The 24,457-nt window shown below is 46.2% G+C and overlaps 1 protein-coding gene across 1 annotated transcript in view; it reads right to left on the bottom strand.

Moving 5' to 3' along the window:
- LOC309855840 (cAMP-dependent protein kinase catalytic subunit PRKX-like) overlaps positions 1-24,457 on the bottom strand; it is a 77,388-nt gene that overhangs the window by 5,836 nt on the left and 47,095 nt on the right. Inside the window, exons 4-8 of the mRNA XM_082716492.1 lie at positions 14,758-14,877; positions 8,598-8,693; positions 5,441-5,498; positions 3,114-3,191; positions 1,178-1,326 (exon numbers count right to left, since the gene is read on the bottom strand). Coding sequence (XP_082572618.1) covers positions 1,201-1,326; positions 3,114-3,191; positions 5,441-5,498; positions 8,598-8,693; positions 14,758-14,877 — 478 coding nt within the window. The 3' untranslated portion in view covers positions 1,178-1,200. The remainder of the gene's footprint in view (positions 1-1,177; positions 1,327-3,113; positions 3,192-5,440; positions 5,499-8,597; positions 8,694-14,757; positions 14,878-24,457) is intronic.

The raw sequence follows: 24,457 nt of genomic DNA, 5'->3' as shown, positions 1-24,457 counted from the left end.
TTGTGCACTAGAAAACATAGCACGTCTTCCATTTAAGGACGACTGGATAAAAATCATTCACAAAATATTACAGGCAAATCGTTCAAAATTGAAGCAAGTGAACAGAAGAGAAAGCAAAACCCAAATTTAGAAACACCTCCTACCTTTAAAACTCATTAACTGGCTTTCAACGAGCTTTGCAGAAGCTGTTAAAGCTCAAGAGAATCTTTTTTAAGAGAACCTCAGGAGAATGGTCATGACGTGCTGAAAACACTAAAACCCATCAAGCAGACATGTTCCCTTCTCATCCACAGGGACACCTGTCTTCTCTCTCACTGAATTTTTGTTTCACATTTTAACATTGAGGCAGGTTTCTCCTCAGGATCTGCGTGGCAAGACCAGCAGAGAGTAGAGGTCTCTGGTACACAACGTGTCCCTCCTTGCAAGGGTTCTAGAATGGTGTCAACTTGGATGTTGTATTGACCAGTTATTTCTCCCATTCTGCATAAGTACTGTTGGGGGGATAAACAAAGCCCAAAAATAGAACCAAGAAAAGTCAAGGAGGAGACCTCTCATTGGTTGTATATTGCTTCTTTTCCTGCCATTTTTCTTGCCTGCATGTCTTGAGAAGGAAAAACCAAGTGCAAGTGCTATACATCACCGAGCTCCTCACAGAACTGGGAGTAACTGAAAGGTCTTCACTACCCATGTTCAAAAGATCCTTCAAAGCCATTACTTCCACACAGAGTCACAGACCTTAAAGGTTCCAAGATATTTAGTTGCTATCTGGGAGGAAGCTGGTCTGGAACTCAGGGTTTCTAGAACACAAGGACTCAGGGATTTATTTATTTATTTATTTATTTATTTATTTATTTATTTTACCAAAGGGGCAGTGCCTTGGGATGTGCAGGTACTCACAGATTTCACAGGGGTCTTAGCTGGATATGGATTCTGCCCCAACAGGAGTGTCTGGGGAGTGGGACATTGGAGGCAACGCTGTCTCTGGGCCACACCGCATGTCTTGTGTAACAAACCCTGGGCATTGACTAAGCTGATGCTAGAAGGACTCCATCTAGCTCTGCCTCACTGCTCAAGTCCCCGGGGACAAGGGAAGCCCTGCTTGGCCAACGCCAACATCCCCTTGATAGGGGGACACACCATCTTCACTGATGCAAAATTAGTATATCTAAAGATACACCTTCCAGATGAGGATTCCCATCCTCAGAAATTCTTGAAGACTTCCAAATCTTTTGGCGACACTGGAGGGGCCGTGTTCCAGTCATTCTCGGGGTACGCTTCAAAGTTCGAGGTATCACCCTCACCGCATAGCTTCGGCACGATGGGAGGCTAAGTGACCAGGGGGAAACACAGAGGCAAAGTCAAGAGGAAACATTAGGCACCTGGATGGGACGTGCATCCCTTTTTGTCTACAACTTAACATATCAACAGACATGACTTGGGAAAACACAGAAAAACCAAAGTTGGCCTTGCATTATTTATGAACATGGAAAGCTCTGAACCAGAAATACTGTGAGTAAGGTGTCCACCAATGGTGCATTATGAGGAACAAAGGGAGAAAAGATGGTAGCCAGCCCTTGCTTCTTAAATTCGAGACTGGAGAACCACCCAGATTCCTTGTTCATGCAGATCCCCAGGCCTGCCCATGTCTGAGTGATACTGAAGTAGCTGGTCCAGTGGCCAGAATTTGGAAAATCCCAGAAAGAAGTCAACAAGAGCAGGCTCCACTGATGGTATCACCAATGCCAAGCCTCAATCCAGCATCAAGAAAATGAGGTCACTGGCACTGAAAAGGTCAGCCAAAGGTTCCCGTAGAGAGCCAGTCAGTAAATATTTTTGGTCTCGCAGGCAGAGGAATTTCTTTGCTTAATGCTCAGCTCTGCCCTGGTGGGGGAAAATCAGCCACAGACGACATGTAAATGAATGCAGGTGGCTGTGTGCTAATAATAAAACTTTATTTATAAAAATAATGGGCTTTGGGAGGAAATAGAGCAAGAGAATAACACTCAGTAATGCACATCTTCTAATACTGATTTGGTTTTTGAATGATGAAAATATGCTGTTTATTTAATTTTAACAAACTAGTCACTGAATACATTAAAACACTTAAAAACAGTTCATGGAGACACTGGTGGTCTGGGCTGAACCCTACATTCTGGGTTGGGGGCCAGGCATCAGCATTTTTAAAGTCCTTCCATTGACTCTAAAAGTCCAAGGTTGAGAATGTCAATATTGAATATTCCTGTCAAAAATACATTTCAGAGGCATCTGGGTGGCTCCACTGTTAAGCAACTGCCTTTGGCTCAGGTCATGATCCTGGGATCCTGGGGTCAAGCCCCACATTGGGCTCCCTGCTCAGCTGGGAGCCTGCTTTTCCCTCTCCCACTCCCCCTGCTTGTAGTCCCTCTCTCACTATGTCTCTGTCAATAGATAAATAAAATCCTTAAAATATTTTTTAAAATTAACAAAAAATGAAAATAAAAAAATACATTTCGATTCTCAGTCAAGTGTCCAGCTGTAGATTTTGGCTCAGGACATGATCTCAAGGCAGTGAGATCAAGTCCCCCAGCAGCTCTAGGAGTCAGACTAAGATTTTCCCTCCCCCTCTGTCCCCCCTCACATGTGTATGCTCTCTTTCTTCCTCTAAAATAAATAATTAAAAAAAAAAATGTGTGTGCGTGTGTGCTATGTGTGTATGCACATGTATATATTCAGTTCAAAGAAAGGTGACCTAGAAAATACTACCACCGTCACTGTATAATATCCATAAATGTTGGACAAACATGTGATCTGTGTTACAACATTTATCATTCCCAATTAGAAATTGGTGGGATAGGACTCATCCTAGTCATAGTTCAAGTGAGGGACAGAGCCAGGTCTCAAAAAACCCAATTGTAAAATGTGGGGTCTTAACCCGTTACCTCTATGTGTCTCTGTAGCAGTAAGATTTTCACTGAAAAGGGATCTTGGCTTATTAATGATTTGAGCTGATCAGCTGTAGTATACAAATAAATTATGTATCAGCTATAAGTAAACAAGTCATAATAAGACTCTGCCCCTTGCTGAGGACAGGTAACAATTCCGAGCCAACAGTCACCCTCATACATATGTTGTACCTTCAGTTTCCTTTGTGGGACCGCCTCCCAATCCACCGTTCGAAACCACCGGTGTCGCTTTACGTCATCCGCTCCATTCTTCAAAAGAAACAGGCACCGTCAGTAGACAGAATTTTGACAGGACAGGGAAGAAAACAGTCCAGAGAATCTCTACTTAGTAGAGAATTAAAAAGTAAAATTAAATGTAAAAAGTGTGCTATGTTTTGAGTCATTGTCCCTGGACTGTGACCTAGGAGGGAAAATATATACATAAAGGTGTTGTGTTCTGTTCACTTTCATTCAGAGTAGAAAGAAATCCTGTCACGACCAGTCTGGACCACATAGAGAAGTAGGACTTTGGCTCAAGCTCCTGAGATACAACAAGACAGACAGAAGGACATTTCTGAGTCTGCCGCCTGTTTTTATCCCAATGGTTTTCTTCAGAATTTAGCATCTTCATCATACAGACCTAGGTGGTGTGATCATACAGACTAAATGGTGTCATTGGCTCAGTACTGCAATGCTAGTAAGTCACATGACTAGGGCTCAAACCCGTCATGTCCACGTCAGAGATCTTAACAGCTACGCAGCGGGACTTTCCAATTACACTATCCATGTTTGTGTAATAGTAATGGTTTCTTATGATCTGTCTGCTTCACTCTCAAGGCTAACACCAATGGCCAACTTGCAGATGTCAATGGCATCATGGTCTTTGAAAATCCTAACCCTAACCTAAACCTAACCCTAACTCTAACCCTAACCCCAACCTCATCGCCTACCCTATCCCTAACCCTAATCCCTCCCAGGTGTTCAGCCTTTGACCCTACCCATCTCATTCCTTTTTATGGCCCTTGGAGCAACTTTTTAATTCATTAAATGTCGGGAATTATTAAGACAGAAACACATGTATTCTGTGACATAGGAAGAAGCCAGTAGATCTGAACATAACATAAAGTTTGTGAAATGTCACCTGGTACCTATGCAGAATACTTATTTGGACACAGAGTCTTGGCACATCTGATTAAGTGAAGGATCTGAGAAGAGCTCATCCCGAATCAGGGTGGCCCTAAATCCAATGGCAGGTGTCTTTGCAAGAGACAGAGTAGGAGAGACACAGACACAGAGGAGAAGCCACCTGAAGACAAAGACACAGATGGGAGGGATGTGGCCACAAGCCCAGGGATGCTTGGAACCCCAGAATCTGGAAGAAGCAGGGAGGACCCTCCCCTCGGAGCCTCTGGAGGGAGCTCCCTTCCCCACCTGGATCTCAGTGGTCCTGCCCCGCCTGGATCTCAGACTCTGCTCTTTTGTTACAGCAGCCACTGGACACAAATATACCCACATCAACAGATGGTCCTGAGAGCTTGGTGTGAATCAAGCCTCACATACAGGTCTACTGTGTCTCCCAAGACTACGGCAGACAAGACCAAGGTATGGACCCATGATTAAGTTCCTCATATAGATATCCAGAACCAGAAATAGCTGAGAAGATGTTCCCAGATTCTCTTAGACTCAGTGGTGCCACAACAGAATCAAAATGAGCATATAAGATATTATACCATTTACACAATCATCTCTTAAATATATTCCCCTCCACATGAAAAGTTTGTGAAAATCACACAGGATGTACACTTTCTCAAATGATTAATTCCCACACAGACATGCATGCCCACGGTTATGGCACTATTCACAAGAGCTAAAAGGCAGAAAACAACCCAACTGTCCTTCAGTGGAGGGATGAGTACACACAGCGGGGTCCATCCATGAATGGAGTGTGATTTGTCCTTAGGAACAAAGCACTGACACCTGCTAGCATCTCCCTGAAAACATGGGAGGAGCCAGACACAATACATCACTTATGCTGTGATTCATTTCCAGGAGAGCCCAGAACAGGGAAATTGAAACGGCAGGAGGGATGAAAGGACTGGGTAACAACAGCATAGGGTATGGGGTTTCTTTCCGAGAAGGAGGAAACGTTCTTTAACACTGACTTTGGGGATGGTTCCCTAACTCTGCAAACATAGTAGACGGTGCTGCACTGCACACTCAGAATAGGGAGGCATGCATGGTACGTGAGTTATAGGTCTGTCACGTTATTTGAAAAGTCAAAATAACTAAGGAAAATACCGACATCTTGGAGGTAACGGTTGAGTCATTTACTCATCTGGAGGGAAGAAGAGATGCAGTATAGACCCAGGTGGATTTCGCATGCCCAGACACCCAGATCTGAACTTCAGCCAACAATTAAACACGATCACTGTGCCTTTGTCTCTATAAATAGAAACGTATGTATGGTGCCACGTGATCGGAGTGTCTCGTGCGTAAGACGTAGGAAAACAAACACTGACCTTCATGTTTCCGAGGCGTCGGGTTCTGTCAACGACCAGCAATTTCCTAATGAGGTCTCTACATGCGGGAAGGAGACAAAAAGAAGATGCATCTTGATACGGACCCAAGCAAACACGGCCGGTCAAGGGCAATAAAATCCGCCCACCACATCATGCCATGGAGGGAGGAACCATTTCCATTTTGTCTCCACATTTTCTCACAATTTGTTTCTTCACCGAATGAGTTTCACTTAAAATGTACCTGTTGAGTCTGTCCTTGCCCAAGAGAAGACACCTGCTTTTACCAAAACGAATGGCCATGGTTTGCCCTAAAGAGCTACTTATTTATGGGATTCTGGTTGTATGTTACCTGCTCTCCCATCACACACAGACTTCTGGGAGTTTCTTAAACGCTGCTTCCCCACCCACTTCAGAATACAGGGCCATTACGATCTGATAATTTATGTCAAGACATTCCGAAGACAGGCTAGCTCTAGAAATGCAAGGTAAGGAAATAAAATTTGTGCTTGTGTGTGTCTCTGCACATAACACATAGAATACGTTATGGACAGTAATATCTAGAGACTTCAAATATAAATTGAAATACCCCAGACAAATCAAAAGACCTACGGTCCAGCTTCAAAAAACCCATGACACAACTTGGCAAAACTGAAAGGAACCTTGTGCCCTGGGTTAAGGAGCACACCCCCAGACTCACGCCATAGACTCTAGAATCCCAAGGCCTGTGGCAATATATGGGAAGGTCCAGGGTCCCAAGATCCCCAAATGCCTTATTTAGAACCCCAACAAAAAAAAATTAAAAATAAAATATAAAATTGAAGACTTACAGAACAGCACAGTCCCAAAAGCAAGGGGTACGGATATAAAGGGGCTGTCCAATACGGCAAAGCCGTGTAGGAACTCTAGAGCTGCCTGCAATCCTGGGACTGGCTCTGTGGCAATCCCTTGATTCTATCCTGCCTGGCTTCTTTCTGACCACTCTGAGACAGGAAGAAACACTGGGAAGGTGTTTGGACTACCATGTTGGCAACACGCCCCAGAGCTCTGATGTCCTTTCAGCTGCCTAAGATCCTACAAGGAATCTTAGTGACAATCCAAAGACACATGTGCCCAGGTAGGACATGTAACACAGTCAAATGCCGAGGTTGTATGAACCAACAACAACAGAAGGCCTTGAGAACTTGAAAGTAAAAATCCGACCGTCATGGCACCCAATGGCAGTGGTTTGGATACGCAAGACTCATTAGGGTCCTGCTTCTCATCCAACTTGGGAAGATCTAGATAATAATGGGAAGAAGTGAAGTTCTTCTCAACCACCATCTGCAATCAGCAACTGCACCAAAGGATCCCAGGTTCCTGCTCTGGCTGAGCCCCCATGCTGGGGACACAGGGGTCCCAGGCAAGAGAGAAGAGGAGCCTGCTCAACGAGGAGCATTCTAGAGCAAAGGACAGCAGGGCAGACCCTGATGGGTCTCTCTCAGAATAGACTACAAGGAAAAGAGGCATAGGGAGTTAAGACACCAAATGTAGATTAAACTTAATATTTGTTGTAGTCCCTTTTTTTCCATGGGACAGTATAAACGTAAAATGTTCATGACCAACCTGAGCCCTTCCCACCAATGAAGGAAGAAATGACCTACGATTTTATGCGTTGTCCGTTCTCTGGGAAACCAAGAACCAGCCAGCTTTTGGAAGAGTTTAGGTCATTGCTTGCAAGAGGAAGGGAATATATCCCCCAAGGTTCTGCCCAGCCTAAGACCGTCAGCGGGTTCCACAAGGGCTGACTTGGAGAATGAAGAGACAGTCCACACTCTATTGATGGGGAGCAACAGTAAAGCCACAGCTGTATACCTCAGCATGGACTCTGACAGTGTGCATCCACACAAGACAATGGATACCCACACCCCTTAGGAATGTCAATGGTCTACGGTCACCACCAACCAGCTGATCGGCCAATGGGCGTGAGTAGATTTCAATCAAAGCCAACCACTGGCAAATGTTGGCATAACCATGTGACATAATGTCACTCAAGTCTAATGGGAGTTGGACCCGGGGGGAGAAGCTCTATGTAGTATTTTCCATTTCTTTCTAGAGAAAAGAAAGTTCTGACGGCTCAATCTCCCTTCGTGCCTCACTGTCTTACCGTTCAGAGGACAGAGTGCCCGCCTTCTAGATGACTATTTTTCACGGAATCTAGTTTTCTTGGTCATCTTCTAAAAACTTGCCTGGTGTGTCAAACACACCACCACCTCTGAGGCCCAACCAGCCCGGGGAAACACTGTCTTCTACTTGGAAGGAGAGCCTCTGTGGGAGAGTGAGATGACCTTCACCAGTGAGAAAAGTGACTGGCAGCTGTCCCAGTGTCATGAAATCAGTTTTCTCTGTACTCCCTGCCCATGGGCTACTTCAAAAAAAAAATTGCAGAAAGAGAGAAAAGTTTAGTTCTTGACTAAACTCACTTAACTACCTTGTGATCAGCCAGGCTTGGTTCACTTGGGAAATGCAGGGAAAGAACTACAAGTCACGATACAAAAATGTCTCCTAGGTGACCAGATGGATGAAGGTAACTGGAATGCCACAAGTGGTCTGAGATTTTTAAAAACTTCAGTTTTCTCCCCACCGTCACCAGAAATTGAATGACCTGCACACCCAAAGTCACCAACACTGAAGCTGTAGAGAAGTCCTCCTAGAAGAGGTTCATCAGCCTTAATATCAGCATGAAAAAGGAATTTAAGAATGAAAGTAATTTAAGCAGGAGGAAAAAGAGACAGTCTGCTAAAGTCATCAATAGTCCTGCCAACGGCAAAACCAGCTAGAGGAGGTGAAGGGCTTTTATTCCAATACCCCAATGGTTCTCCTACTCGCGGTGATTCACAAATGCCTGTATTGGCTAATTGTAAATGTCATTTCTCTCAAGGCCCATAAAATCTGACCAAGAGTCATGAAAAGGTTAAGTATCATGACAGCAGAATGACGACCACCTTTTCCTGTCTGGTGGAAAAGCGGGACTGTCCAGAAGACACGGAGCACAGCCTGGTAAGAACACAGTATGTCGTCCTGCTCAGCGGACGCCTGCTCTGTGATTTCTTGTCTGTGACTTTAAAAATAAACACCCCTCCCCGCCCCACCCCGACGAGGAGGGAAACGGTTTACTTACTTTACACTGAAATCCAAATGTCTGGGGAAATCTATTTTGCCTGCAAGGATTTTTTGATATATGCCAAACGGGTTGTCATCGAAAAACGGAGGGAACCTGTAAGAAAAATAAACAGCTATTTTTAGCGGAGAGCAGGCACAGAAAAAAAAAAAAATCTGTGCTTCGTAGCGAACGGTGTTTCTAGAAGCTCGACGCAGTCAGGACGTTCACGAGGTCATCCCCCATCAGACCAGGAGGGAAGTTCTTTGCACTCTTCAAACATAGGGTACTATGTGGCACGCAGTAGGTGCTCAATAAATGTGAGCAGGGCAAATGGAGGAGGACGTGTAACACTGTGTCCTATTCTTTTCTCTTTGGTCCAGGTAGACCATATGTCTGTAAGCAGCCAGCATCTGAACCTCCATATTAGATGAATTCACGTAGGTCACACGTACGGAGCTGGGCGAGAGCAAGGCTGGTTCCTAACGTGTACTCTGGGCCACAAAGATGTAGCGCATCACAGCCGGCAGTCTGTTTTTATAAATAAAGTTTTATTGGCAACGAGGGCCTGCTCACTCACTTAAGTATTACCGTCTATGGCATAGTTATCAGAAGGAAAAAGACTGTCGTCCTAGCACAGAAACCCACAGACATGTCTTCTCTAATACCTTGAAACAGGAGGGAAAAAATCTGAAATAAGTAACACAAGAACATACTGAAAAGGGCAAAGAGCTAGAAGAAATCAAAGAAAATACAGAAGTTAATAAACATGGGCGAGATACCCACCCATATGCCCAAGGCACAAGCTGTACTTCTGGTATCTGCTCAGAATGCGGAAGGCAAAGACCCTTAACCCTTATCCACCGGTAACTGCATCCTTTAGAAGGAGAACATCTAATTCCCTGAAAGAACCACTGGCCGTAGCTTATAAAATGGCATTTTCAGGGGCGCCTCGGGGGCTCAGTGGATTAAAGCCTCTGGCTTCGGCGCAGGTCGTGAAGTCAGGGTCCTGGGATCGAGCCCCGCCTCGGGCTCTCTGCTCAACGGAGAGCCTGCTTCCTCCTCTCTCTCTTCCTGCCTCTCTGCCTACTTTTGATCTCGGTCTGTCAAATAAATAAATAAAATCTTTAAAAAAAAAAAATGGCGTTTTCAAGGGGTGGCTCAGTCAGTTTACAGGTGTCCCTGTGAGAGACAGAAGAGGAAAGACAAACATCGAAGCAGCCGCATGAGGACGGAGGCAGAGAAGGGAGGTTCATGGGCATGAATTCAGCGACTCCTGGACTTCTTCCAGAAGATGGAAGGAGCAGGAAGACCCTTCTTGGAGCCTCTGGAGGGAGCACAGCCGTGTCCTACCTGGATCTCAGAGGTCCTACCCCACCTGGATCTCAGGGGTCCTGCCCTGCCGGGATCTCAAGAGTTCTGGTCTCCAGAGCTAGAGGAGGATGAATTCCTGTGGTTTTAAGACACCTCGTCTCTGGTCATTTGTTGCAGCTGCCCCAGGACACTCCTACGGATACTTCCTGGATCTCTTGGCTTCTAAGTTTTCAGCGACACCCATTTCTTTGTTCTCTTTACGCAGGCATCACTTCTGGATGAAGAAAGACGGGGCACCTGTTTGGAAATGGGAGTGTGGGTGCCATTTTGGTTTATGGTGGACCCTAAATCCAATGATACGGTCTTTACAAGCAACAGAAGGAGAGATTCAGAGAGGAGAAGCCACGTGAGGACAGAGGCAGAGACAACGAGGGACGTGGCCATCAGCCCAGGGATTCCTGGAGCCCCAGAAGCTGGAAGAGGCAAGAAGGACCCTCCTTGGAGGCTGGGGACAGAGCCCGACTCTGGCCCGCCTGGATCTCAGCAGCCCTGCCTCACCTGGATCTCAGACTTCTGGTCTTCAGAGGTGGGAGAGGGTGGATTTCCGTTGTAAGCCACCATGTGTTTAGCCATTTGTCCTGCCCAGGACCGATATACAGAAGAGACCCATTAACTCTGCATTTACGTTACAGAGAAGTGAAAAACTGGAAAACTGTAGAATATAAAGTTCCACAAAAGGACATTAAGGGGAAAGCTGAGGAAGAAGAGGGAGCTGAATAAGAATAATGGAAGACACTGGGTCAACGTCAACGTGTAGCCATGCATGACAAAGGCGTGGAAAAGCTTTTTTTCTTTGTGGCATTTTAGCTATTCATGGAGACGCTCTGGAGAGAGCAGAGGCCCCGTGCTGGGAAGGCCACAGCAGAATCTCTGAGCCGCTGGTTATTTGGGTTTCGTTACTCCAACTACTTTGGCCACTGTTGGCTTCTAGCGTTACGAGCTTCTCCATCCTGAGACACTGCCCAGGCCAGGCTCGGAGGAAAGGTCTATCTGCACCCGCCGACTACGCCTTCCAGTTCATAGCTCCCGAGTCGGCTGTTTCTGGTCGGCCAGATGCTCTAACAATGGTTAGAGGGGTCGGACTGCTTTCTTGGGTGGCAGCCCTGTCTCAGGATTTCATCAGGGCTAAGGCACACATTGACAAACGGCCCGTTAAACACCAGGAGAAAACGTGTCCTACATACCTAACAGCCTTTATTGGACAATCCTTAAACAAAGTGTTCTCAGGAAGCAGGCATGACGGGTCTGTATCACGGGGAAGGTATGTTAGCCGTGGTTTAACGAGCGGGAAAAAATGGTAATAAATGAGCAGGAGCAGATCTTGCCCGAAGGAAGAAGCAGAGAGAACAGGGATCTGAGAATGAGCCGTGCCCCAGGCATGTGGAAAGTACCCTAAGAAATCTTCAAATCTGTCTTTTATCCAACAGAATCCTTCCAGTTCTCCAACAAGCACCGAGCGCTCGTTACGTAAGGGAGCTAAAGAGATCAACGGAGCCAGCGGCGTGCCGAAGGCCGACTTGCCCGTGGGCACGTAGGAAGGTCAAGAGTTTCCGCTCCCAGCATCACGCCAACTTGGCTGCTGCTTCCATCCTCACTCCCTGATGGCTTGGACATAACTGCTTGACCCGCCCACACCTTCCAGGAGAATGGATTGTCCAGAAACAGGCGCCCTAGCGGTGATCAAGGCGGGCAATTTGGACACGGACTCAAGACAAAAGAAGGAAGAGTTTCTGGACAGAACACAGAATGGGGACGTGCTACTGGTTCACTGTTTTTGACGTCTTCCTCGAAGAGCCCCTGCTGTGGTACGTGCCTAGAAAACATAGAACCTGTGTCGTTCACCAAAAACGACAAGCACAAAGAGCCAGGCTGTGCAAGGATGGACGGCAGAGTGTAGGGTAGGAATGAGTCCCAGGGACACCTTGTCTCAAGTATGGCGGCCACGATTCTCCATGTGGGGGTCCCTCCAGAACCTTGGGGTTCCACAATTCTCGTTCATGAGCGCTGGGAGGGCTTTCCCCTCCCTCCCAGAATGCGGCTCTGAATGTGGATGCATTTTCTTCATGCACCTCCAGCAACCGTGGCCTGGTTGTGTGTGTGTGTGTGTGTGTGTGTGTGTGCGCGTGCGCACGCGGGATACTTCCACCTGCCACCAGGGAAACACGGGCAGGAGTGGAAGTCGCTGGAGGGGACAGTGAGGAAAATTCAGAGGTGGTCCAGGGGAAGGTTGAAGGTTGAGTCTGACAGAACTGCAGAGGGAACCACGAGGGACTGGCGCATCTTGTGGTATGTGCACGGACTTGTGTCCCGCAAGAAATCCCTCCGGAAAGCCTTGACCCCTTCCAACGAGGAATGGGTTAATGTTAATGCATTCAGCGTTTTGGCTGGGATGGGGGGTTTTAAAGATTCATCATCAATTATTCTAGTCAGAGCCTCATAATGTATTAGATCTTACTTCACTACTTTCTGTTCTACACCTAATATTGTAGCGTATTATATTACAAATACACGATGAGAATATTAGGAACATTCTACTTCTACTATCCTAATAGAGCATATTCTAATATTTGAATGAACTATAGTATAATATTCTAATCATTCCAATAAGTATTTTTACATAATAATCCTAATATATTTACTCTAATACATCCCAATATTATATTCTAATTTTATTCTATTTTAATTCTATTTTAATTCCAATACTTTCCTTATATTCCATCAATATTGTTTTCCAAACAATTAGTAAACAAACTGTGTTTACTAACAATAGCTCACAGTAGTATATTCTCTATGTAGAAGATATCCTACTTGAATGTACGGTTGGAATATGGAAAAAACAGAGTTCAAGAATTTCATCTATGAAGCTCTGGCCACCGGGGGTTCATTTATCATTAAACAATGCTGACCTCTAGTGGTCAGTAATATGAAGGAAGGGAGATGGGTTGCAGGGCGTCTGAGGGGGAATCTGACGAAGACGGGCACATCCACATTCCCAACCGTTGTTATGGTCTGGATGGATGGGCTCCGTGTGTGATTCATGCTAACCTTCTGCTCAGCTTGGGACTTTACGGGCTGGGGGTGTCTGTCAAGAAATTCAGTTCTGTGTGATTTGCTGGACACATCTGGGTGAACAGAACAGATGATGGATGGATGGATAGATGGATGGATAGGAAGGACAGACAGATAAACAGATGACAGACACATAGACACACAGACAGACGGATGGATGGATGGATGGATGGATGGATAGATAGAGAGGATAGATGGATGGGCAGGCAGAAATTATGGATGGATGGATGGATGGATGATGGATGGACAGATGGATGGACAGATGATGGATGATGGATGGACAGATAGACAGGGAGTATGGATGGATGGACAGGCAGAAATGATGGATGGATGGACGGATGATGGATGGACAGATGATGGATGGATGGATGGATGGATGACAGAGAGCAGATGGACAGACGGATGGATGGATGGATGGACAGAGATGATGGATGGATGGATGGATGGTTGGATGGATGGATGGATGGATGGATGGGCAGAGATGATGGATGGATGGATGGATGGATGGATGATGGATGGATGGATGGTTGGATGGATGGATGGATGGATGGATGGGCAGAGATGATGGATGGATGGATGGATGGTTGGATGGATGGATGGATGGATGGATGGATGGGCAGAGATGATGGATGGACGGATGACAGAGAGCAGATGGACACACGGATGGATGGCTAGACAGGCAGACAGAATAGACAAGTGATGGGTGGACTGACAGATTGGTAGATGGACAAATGGAGAGACAGACAAATGGACAGATAGATGTGATACAGAGGGGTGACAAGAGATGACAGACACATAGATGATAACAGATAGATAGATGAGTAGATAGTTGATAAACAGATAATAGAGAAGTACAGGTTTTCACAAGACTCCACTCTGGCCATACCCTCAGTGCAGAAATACACCTCTTTCTATCATTCTTTCCAACTGAAAGGGAAGGTTTCCAGGCAAAAAGCTCTGGTCTTGCCCTGCAGGGAATCAGACGTGGAAGTCAGTTGGGCTTTGGGTTCAACTGGGGGTAAACTCCAAGCATGTGCTAAGTACCCCAGCAGGAAACTGGCCTGAAGAAGGAGGACAAAGGACAGGGCAGGGAGGGCGGAAGGAGGCAGAGGGGCCGTACGTCCAAGGGCCCCCAACCACTGTCTTGGCACCTCGTAGACCAGCTGGCTGTGAGCTGCATCATCAGAGAAGAGCCCTTCCTCCGTGGAACCCGGAGGAATCCCCACATCTAGGATCTCTAAGCAGGGGATGCATGCTTTACATTTCTGGTAGAGGAACATCACACCTGCCTCGTGCCTCAGCCAAGCTGGACTCCTCAATCACGGTGATACCGTGATGCCCATTCAACACCTCTGCTGTCCAGATGTGGGGAAAGCAGAACCTTGCTAGCCTCAAGTATGGGCACACGCTCTCCTTTCCGGCATGTGACTCATTCACAACGTCCTAAACCATATGCAATTTATGTATCTTTATCAACACGTACAGTCATTACCTGAGCTCTCTGCCTTGCTCCAAAAGAGCCCATGCAGAAGACTTAATATTATAGTCATGGGAGGCAGGGACATTTAGACAGGAGGAAGGTTCCAAATGCTGGGGCTTCCCGTGTGTCCCCCACTGCTGTGCTGGCACGGGGAAGCCAGCACGGGAAGACACCACGAGTATCTGCCACCAAAAGCACTAGCTGTCCAGCAGCAGGGGAGGAAAGCACTAGAGAGGACATGCTGACCCTCCTACTCACCCGGAGTGCATCTCAAAGATCAGGATGCCGAGTGCCCACCAGTCCACGGCTCTCCCATGGCCTTTGCTCTGGATGACTTCAGGGGCCAGATACTCGGGCGTTCCACAAAGGGTCCACGTCCTGAGGACAGAGAACGGCATAATGGAGACTTAGGAGTGCCGGGTGATTGCGTGTATCTCAGAAGGACTGAATGTGACAATGACATTGGTGATTACACGATGCCCTATGCCCACCCCGTGGACACACCATGCTGGACAGAGACGCCACCATTGTCTAAGAGGACTTGTTCCCTTACAAACACTCATTAACCTACACATAACCGAAGGAACATCCTTGGTGTCCCAACCTCATGTGGTGGCTGTCACTTACCGTGGTTTACTCAAACACAGAAATGCCACGGTACCTGTTTTCCCATGAAATGATATGGGGAAAAAGTCAAGAATTCACTCACTACACCGTCATGAACCTACACGTCTGCTCCATCAACGAGCTAGTGCTCACCTCCAGAGGAAAGGCAAACCCACCGCTAATGGCCCTTTCCACCTGCTCCCAAAAACCTATGAAGTGTTTTCAACATTTCTGTGGGTTCAAGGTCATTTTCACCTCACCAGTGGCTTCTAGAAATCCTTAGGTTAAGGAACACTGGTATATTTAGGATTTAAACAGGATAGGGGGCTTTTTGAAAGGACTGTCTCTGCAGAAGGGCAGATACTTGCCAAAAATTTAGCTTCTAGCCTCACCTCGGGGACTGTGGGCTAGAAAAAAAGGGATGCTGACCCCTCCCACCACCACCAAAACTGGACCCAGCCCAGACAGTGGAGCTTCTCCTGGTCAGGTGTGTTGGGTTTTACTCTGGTCACCGCTCCCCTGTGCGGTCTCAGATCTCTCTTTTCCCCAAAAGGTAAAAATGGAGCTCCTTTCCTCTTGTCCTTACAAGAGAATTCTCCTTATACTTAAAAAGAGGCACTGTGTTTCATTATAGATAGATGTGTCACAGGTGTGTCACCTTTCTGCCGAGATCTCTAAATTTTGCTCTCTATGGAAAACACAAGACCGAGTGTCTTCATTTTCTCCCAGTTCACATGCCTCAGCATGGAGGTGAACCAGAACTCACCTGTAAAAAATACTTTTTTTTTAAAAAAAAGGTAAAATTCTGAGTATCATATAAATGAGCCCTGAGATGTAATGAATGGCATGTTGACTGTCTAATAAGACCATGTTTCACATCTGAAATTTACCAAGAAGACAGAACTTATGTGTGTTCCCACCACCGCAAAAAAGTGGTAACCAGGTGAGATGATCAGATGTGATTACGACCTCGAGTGTGGTAATCCCTTTACAATCGGTATTAAATCACACTAGGTACCTTTCGAAAAACCATATTGTATAATGTCAATATGTACAATTTGCCGATCATACCTCATTAAAGATGGAGGAGGAAAAAAAGAGATGAGGACATGGACACACACAGAGGGAAGACCACTGGTGACCCAGGGATGGTGCCTACAGTCTAGGAACCACATGAGGTGACCTGAAACCAGGACAGAGGCTCAGAATAGACCCTTTTCTTGGGAGCCAATGTGAGACCACGGCTCTGCAGACACCTTCATTCCAGAACTCCCAACTTCTAGAACCGCGGGAGAGTACCGTTGACCGAAGCCCATCAGTCGGGGAGCTGTAACGGCAGCCCCGGGGAAGGAACGCATTCCCCACCACACTGTCCGCGCACACACTTTACCCTCCCTCCAAAGCACCTGCGGGCTCGTCCCGCACGCTCTATCTGGCACACTGTGTTGTCTGATGGAACACAAGCTGATGGCGGGGAAAGGCAGACATCGAAAAATACCACTTCGGAGCTCAAGATGGCCGTACTGATTTCCACGTCTGTTTCTCAACAGCTGACCCGCCCTTGCCCACTAAGACTCTGACAGATGAGAGCCCGTCTCTAAGGTGGGCAGTGGTGGCTCGAGAAGAGGAAGGTATGGGGCTTCCGCGTGTATGGAGTTCAGGTCCTCCTTGTGCCTTTGCTCCTTGGTCAGCAGGAAGGAAAGAGTCCAAAATGGAGACCATGTCATGCCCATTGGGATGGGACCCATAAGGGCCAGCGAGGATGTGGGGAACAGGGATCCCCCAGGCAAGCTGGTGCAGCCATTGTGGAGGACAGTATGGCGGGCGCCTGCGAATTGAAACCCAGCATTGTCATACGATCCGTGACGCCTTCCAGTGTACACCCGAAGGAAACAAGGGCAAGAACGTTGAAGACATACTTGCACACCCATGTTCAGACCAGCGTGACTCATCACGGTGGCCCAAAGGCAGGTGCCAACCAAGCGCCCATCAGTGGATGAATGGATCAAGAAGACGGGGTCCAGTCACACCACGGAATGTGATTCAGCCTCAAAAAGCCATGACACAGACCCCTGCTAACAACGTGGATGAACCTGGAGGACATGCCGCTGAGCGACCTCAGCCAGACTCAGAAAGACAAATATTGAACGATGTCATGTGTACGGGGTCCCCAGAGCAGGGAAATGCACAGACAGAAAGGAGATGGCGGTGCCAGGGGCTAGGGGAGGGGATAGGGAGTAAGTATTTCATGGGGACAGAGCTTCACCAGGGAAGGGTGCAAAATTGTGCAGAGGGATGGCGGGAATGTTGCAGGATACCACAAATGCATCTGATTGCACTGAACTGTGTCCTTCAAAATGGGGAAGATGGTCAACTTTATCCTAAGTACACTCTGCAACGATCTTTATTAAAAAGTGCAGAGGCAGAAGAGACCAGGCAGAGCAGGGTGTCCTCCAAGGAGAAAAGATGCCAAGACAAGTGTCTGATGAACAGAGTCAAGGGAAGGGAAGCAGAACCTCGGCAGAGGCAGGACAAAGGCTGGGTTTGGAGAGGGCGGGGAATCTGTCACCCTAGAGAGACGGCTGTGTCCGGTTGGCACTCCCCTGCCACGGAGAATGTTGCGAGGGGTTCTCCACTTAGTGACTGAGACCTTGAGCTCGAGGGCAGACGTGCGCCCTTTTTGCCAATGTATGGGGTAGGTCCTTCATGCTGGACTCCCAGGCTGGTGGCACGTCCAAGGCTGCCTGAAGCTAGCTGGAAATCGAGCTCTGGGCTCATGTTAAGAGCAGGTTGCGGTGGCCGCAGGCCATTATATATGCATCAGGTACAGCGTCTCCCCTTGCATCTGGAAAGGTGCATTTCTTTCTGGCTCCGTCCTAGCATAAGAGGCACCGGGGGAAGGCTTGTGGAACCTTCTAGCTTCTGAGCTTCCCTACATAGCCCAAGACTTGTCCAGAGGAAGGCCCTCCTGCAAACGACCCCGGTGCATCATGGCTGTACACAGAGGCATAAACATCTAGAGAGCTTCGGTCAACATGGAAAGATGAGACAAAGAGCCCTGATGTTATTCAGAGGCCGCGGGTCCAGGCTGTGAATTATCCATGTCCCCAGTCGTCTCTCCTTCTGCTCACACAGCTCTAGAGAGCAGGCAAGGTTACACCTGATGTTCTCAGTGCTCACTGTAATCAGTACCACCGTGGCAGGGGTGGGAGACCGTGTTAACGAAAGAAAGACCGGATTCTCTGCAAGGTATGTGTGTCGAACTGCTCATGTGTTCTTAACTTTTTATCGCCTGCCAGGGCATCTATACAGGGGCAAACCCTGTTCCCCCAAAAGTCCTCAATGCCACAGCCTGTGTGTGAATGTGATCTTATTTGGAAATAGGGTCTTGCAGATGTAATCAAGTTAAGATGAAGTCACATTGGACCACGATGAACTAACTCAGTAAGTGGTGTGCTTGTGAGAAGAGGGAGAGACAGAGAGATCTCTCTCTCTGAGATCCCTACCCCACAGTGAGCAGGCAGTCATCTAAAAACCAGCAAGAGTCCTCACCAGCAACCAAGCTGCCCAGCACCCTGAGCTTGGACTGCCAGCCTCCAGAACTGTGACAAATCAATTTCCTATAAGGTAGTCAATCCTTTCAGATTAGGACCCCACTCTCTTGACCTCGTTTAACCGTAATTACCTCCTAAAAGCCCTATCTCCAAATACAGTGGCATTGGGAGGGTTAAAGGTTTCATACATGAATTCTGGAGGGACATCATTCAGTCCATAGCAATGGTGGTGATAGTGATGGTAGTGATGATGGTGTAGGTGGTGATGATGGTGGTGATGGGGGTGAAGGGGATGATGTTGATGGTCATGATGATGATGGTGAAGGAGGTGGTGATTTTAATGGTGGTGATGATAGTGATGATGATGGTGGTGGTGGCGATGATGATGGTTTAGGCAGTGATGGCAGTGGTGATGGTGGTGGTGGAGATAATCATGGTATAGGCAGTGATGGCAGTGGTGATGGGGATGATGGTGGTGGTAAAGGTGGTGACGATGGTGATACTAAACATGGGGATGATACAGTTAGAAGCACCTATGTCTACTCAATGCTTAGTATGTGCCAGGAGCTGCTGGAAGGATTTCTTTCCAATTAGCAGATCCACCCATTCTTAGCAACAATCCTACAAAGTGGGAACAATGCACACCTCCCAGATGAGCAAAGCAAGGCATACAGAGGTGCGAGACGCCTGGGTGGCTCAGTGGTTAAGTAGCTGCTTTTGGCTCCGGTCATAATCCCTGCATCAGGCTCCTGGCTCAGCGGGGAGTCTGCTTTTCTCTCTGCCTGTCTCTCCCCCCACGTGTACTCTCTGTGTCTCTCTCTGACAAACAAATAATATTAAAAAAAAAAAAAAAGACATACGGAGGCAGTTATATGCCTGACCTGAGCAGCCCAACAGTATTCATGGTCCTACTGCAGCAAGTATCCCCAAAGCTCCCCTCTTCATTCTTCATCCCTGCTCTGATGTGATGCTCCCATGAAGAGAGGCCGATGATAACAGAAAGAAATCGGAGCTGGCAGTCACAAGGTACCATCACCCGGCAGTTGTGGGAATGTGGGCAAGTCATCTTCCCCTCAGCGCTTCTGATTTCTCATCCATACAATGAAGACGTGGGGTGGATAAACTCTAAAATAGTGTGTATGTGTGTGTGTGCATGCACGCTCGTGTGAGAGAAGCAGACAGTCTGACCAATTCTGAGCATGTCCCACCCCTGCTGTGTCTACGTAGCTTCTTAGAGGAAAATGGTAGTTTCTGACACCAGTGAGAGGGGAGGCAGGAACACGATGAGGCAGCACGAGCAGAAAGGCAGGGCTCAGGACAGTATGGGGACATGGCCCTGGTAGCTCATATATGTGAACTCACACACTACATGGCCTTTTGTGTCCAGCTTATTTCACTTGTGGTAACTGCTTTCCAGGTTCACGGATCTTGTGGCTTTGTTACTTTTCGTGCCTGCATAACCATCCGTGGGATGAATATACCTTCTGGTTGGTTTTAACCAGCTCACACAACAAACGGTCTAGTTTGGGGGTTGCAGTCCAAACTGTGTCTGGAAATGGCCAGATGGTGAATATATTGAGCAGATGATATATTTTTACTGCACAGAGACTATAACGGTATTAAGAGGTATGCACTGGGACACCTGGGTGGCTCAGTCCATTGGGCATCTGCCTTTGGCTCAGGTCATGATCCCAGGGTCCTGGGAACAAGTCCCGGATCGGGCTCCCTGCTCAGCCAGGAGTGAGCTTCTCTCTCTCCCTCTGCTGCTCCCCCTGCTTTTGTGCTTTCTCTCCCTCTCTCCCTCTAACATATAAATAAATAAAATCTTTAATAAATAAATAAATATAAAAGGCATACACTGCTGTCTACAGGAGCCAAACCATGTCAAGAGCCCAGATGTCCATCAACAGATGAATAAAGAAGATGTGGTGTGTGTGTGTGGGTGTATATGTGTCTATTTATATATGTATATGTATGTATATATTATACATATATAAATATAAACACACACCTACACACCATTGAATTATTACTCAGCCATCAGAAAGAATGAAATCTCACCATTTGCAACAACGTGGATGGAACTAGAGGGTATTGTGCTGATCGAAATAAGTCAATCAGAAAAAAGATGATTATCATATGGTTTTACTCATAGGTGGAATTTAAGAAACAAAACAGATGAACGCAGAGGAAGGAAGGAAAAATAAAGTAAGGCGAAATGAGAGAGGGAGACAAACCATGAAGAGAGTCTTAAGTCTAGGGCACAAACCGAGAGGGTTGCTGGAGGGAAGGGGGTGGGGGGGATGGGCTGTATCTGGGGGATGGGCATAAAGGAGGGCACGTGATGTGATGAGCTCTGGGTGTTAGATGCGACTGATGAATCGCTAAACTCGACATCTGAAACTAATAATACACTCTATGCTAACTAATTGAATTTAAAAAAGTAATTTTTTTTTAAATGGCATGGTCTGCCAAGGGATGCTGTCTTGTTCTATTTACTGCCAAGCCCCTCATTTACTTTACAAATAAAGTATTATTGGCACACAGCCACATTCATCTGGTTACATATTATCTCTGGCCATCTGTCTCAGCGCTCACAGAACCCTAATCCTGCAGCATGAGGACTGCTGTAGACAAGATGTAAACAAACTGTGTGAGTGTGTGCTAATAAAACTTTATTTACAAAACACAAGTGGTGGGCCAGATCCCATGACCTGTTCTTTGCTGAGCCCTGGGGCAGAGGAATGAATGAGAGGGAGAGAAAGGGTTGGATTTCAAAGCCTGGCTCTCATCTAACACTCAATCTTTTATAGGTTTGGTTTTTGTTTTCATGAAACAAAGTCCCTCACAAGTTCCAGGACTTAACTTGGGCTCAGTTCTCTGGCTGGTTTCCTAACAAAGCAATTAAAACATCGGAACCCACATCTTGGGTTGGAACATTTCAACTGCAGGGGTGCATACCAAGGTCAGCTGTGTGCAGTGCTGTAAGGACTTGCTTCTGTGATAAATGCCGTGGGTAGGGAGGGTTTCCAGGTAAGCAAAGAGGTACAAGAATAATTCATAAAAACTAAGTAAAAACCCATGGCCTTAAATACAACTGCTGAAGTCTGGACTCATTGTTTGCTTTTCTCTTGAAAATTTAAAAAAATAAAAAATGTGGTTTTTAATTCTGTCCCCCAGGAATTCTTAGAAGCAATGAAACCCCCACAGTGAGGAGCACCTCTTGTGGGCTCTTTAAATACTATTTCCCACCAACAGTGCCCAGAGTTCCTTAAAGAAGTGGTGTCTCCAGGACAGAGGAGATGCACATACAGCAACCCGGGGCTTCCTCTAGTCAATGAAAGTGAGTAAGTTGTCAAAGCCAATGGGATGCTGGCAAAAGGGTCCAGGGGCTCCTGTTGTTGCCTTTTTAATCAAAGCAAAATTTGCAGAACATAAAATGTGCCATTTTATTAACTTTCTGAAGTTTTTTTTTTTTTTTTTTTTACTAATCTCTACAACCAACGTGGGCTCGGACTCATGATTCCTGAGACCAAGAGCCGTGACTGATTGGAAGAGTACTCTTCTAAGTCAGCCAGGCACCCCCAAAATTTGCCATTTTAAAGCAAGCCATTTGGGGGCATTTGGTGCATTCAGAATGTTGCACAACCACAACCTGTCTAGATCGATCAAAAACCTTTTCATTGACCCAAAAGGAGAGTCTGAGCCATTATGGGGTCACTCCCTATTAAGAGGAGGGCAATTTAAACATGGAGGGGGAAAAAAAAGATTACTTTGAATTAAAAACTCATGCGATTGTGTGTTTTCTGAGTGGTAACAGTATTTTTAAAAAAATGCAATTGCCCCATTTGAGGTCACTAAGGGCCAAGGTCATTACTCTGGAAACCCTTAAATAAGCTGAATGAATGCAGGATAGCCTCCCTGCTCTCATGAAGGGCAGTGTTGGAAGGTCACCCAATGAGTGATGAGGGGAAGGGGCTCTTTATAGACAACTTCCACCTGAGAAATGCAAAAGGACTAGCCAAGAGACAGCATCAGCATTTTGTCATTTCTTTTAGAATGGGGGCACAAGCAGTGCCCCTGGTGGAACCTAAGATAAGACCACAGATCACCTGGTGATGCTGACAGAGTGGACAGTGGGAAGGGAGGGTGGGCAGGGAACAACCCTTGGACCCTTGAACATACAAAAGGACAAGCACCTACTATATGCTTCTTGCTATCAGGCAAAAGGAACAACAAGAAACCCATCACCATCTGTTTCTCAAAAGCCAAAAAGAAAGGAAGGAACAGAAGGGAGGATCCAATGAGTTTGAATTTAATCTAGTTCAAAGATCTAACCACTAGCTCACAAGAAACACCGAGGACAGAGGAACAAGGCAAAGGACACCATGAAGAAGCAACCCACCCAATCTAGATCACGGGGCTTCCTATGGGGCTCAACTCCAGTTATTTCACAAATAAATGGCATTGGTCCAGTGGGGAAGCTGAAATGGTAGTTAATGGATTTAATGGAGCTTGGAGACAAACCGGCCAAATGCAACGTAGACACCTTGCTTAAATCTTTGTTTATGGGGAAGAAAAAGACACTTTTGAGATTTGGGGGAAATTTGAGTATTGACTGGATGTTAGATGATCTTAAGGAATTTTTTTCTTATATTCTGTAAGATGCAATCATGGCACTGATGTTATTATTACTTCTTTAAATCATTATCCATGAGAGCACGGTGGGCACTTGCTTTAAAATAATACAGAGGATGGAAATTTGGGAGAGATAAAGAGTCAGGTAAGGTGCCAGAGCTTTGATGTCTACTGAATCTGGGTGATGAGCACACGGGATTTCAGGTAAACTATCCTCTGCTTTTGTGGATGTTTGAGAACATTAAGTAACGTCGTCAAAGATGGGGTGCAATGTTGTTTATCCCTGGCGAGAGGCCAGGTATGAGAATCTAAAGGATAGTATTCAATGTCTCACTTAAATTAAAAAAAAAAAAAAACAGAATAACTAAATTAAATGTATTGCTGCTTTTGTTTTAATCATTTTAGAAAATGAAAAATAACCCCAGTGTGTCCCTTACTCTGTTATGCAGGCTAGGTGCACAATAGCACGTGTGTGTGCCAAATACTTCTGTACAAGAAAAGGAGCAGTCACTGTAATTAAACAAGAGTTCCACAAGATTATGTTGGATGAGGAAAAATCCATCCGTTATCCAGAACCTAGGGAAAACATGACATTTGGAGTTACCATGAGCAAATGAGTATGATTGGTAGAGGGAAGAATACCGAATCTTAAGGTGTTTAACCACATTGTGTGCCCTGCTGTTTAAAAAAAAAAAAAAATGTGCTTTTCTCAATTATGTCAATTATGTGTTCAAAAATATTACTGGAGATGAAGCTCTGTTTGGTTCCATATGTTTTCTGGGGACGTTTTCTTTCCATGTTTATGGAAATGTCATGTCAGTTGTTGGAATCCTGAACTGGACGGGAGGCCGGGCATACGTACCCACGGGCATCACGTCACCTGCACTGGCCCAGAACGGAGAGACCTCATCAAGCAAACCAAGAAAAATACACAAAAAGAAAGAGGGAATTGTTTTTGCAACTGACAAAACGGTGAAAAAATGAAGTTCTTTCTAAAAGTAATAGGTCAAAAAATAAAACGAAAAATTTTTAAAAAGCAAGATATCAACATGCTAATGGGGCCTCTTTTCCAAAGTTTAACATCTTTTTTTTTTTTTTTTAAAGATTCTACATATTTATTTGAGAGACACAGAGAGAGTACAAGCAAGGGCAGAGGTAGA

Source organism: Mustela nivalis (genome assembly GCF_964662115.1).
Source record: "Mustela nivalis genome assembly, chromosome: X".
Classification (NCBI taxonomy): domain Eukaryota; kingdom Metazoa; phylum Chordata; class Mammalia; order Carnivora; family Mustelidae; genus Mustela; species Mustela nivalis.
The sequence above is the reverse complement of the archived record's forward strand: the minus strand, read 5'-3'. Positions and strand labels throughout refer to the sequence as shown.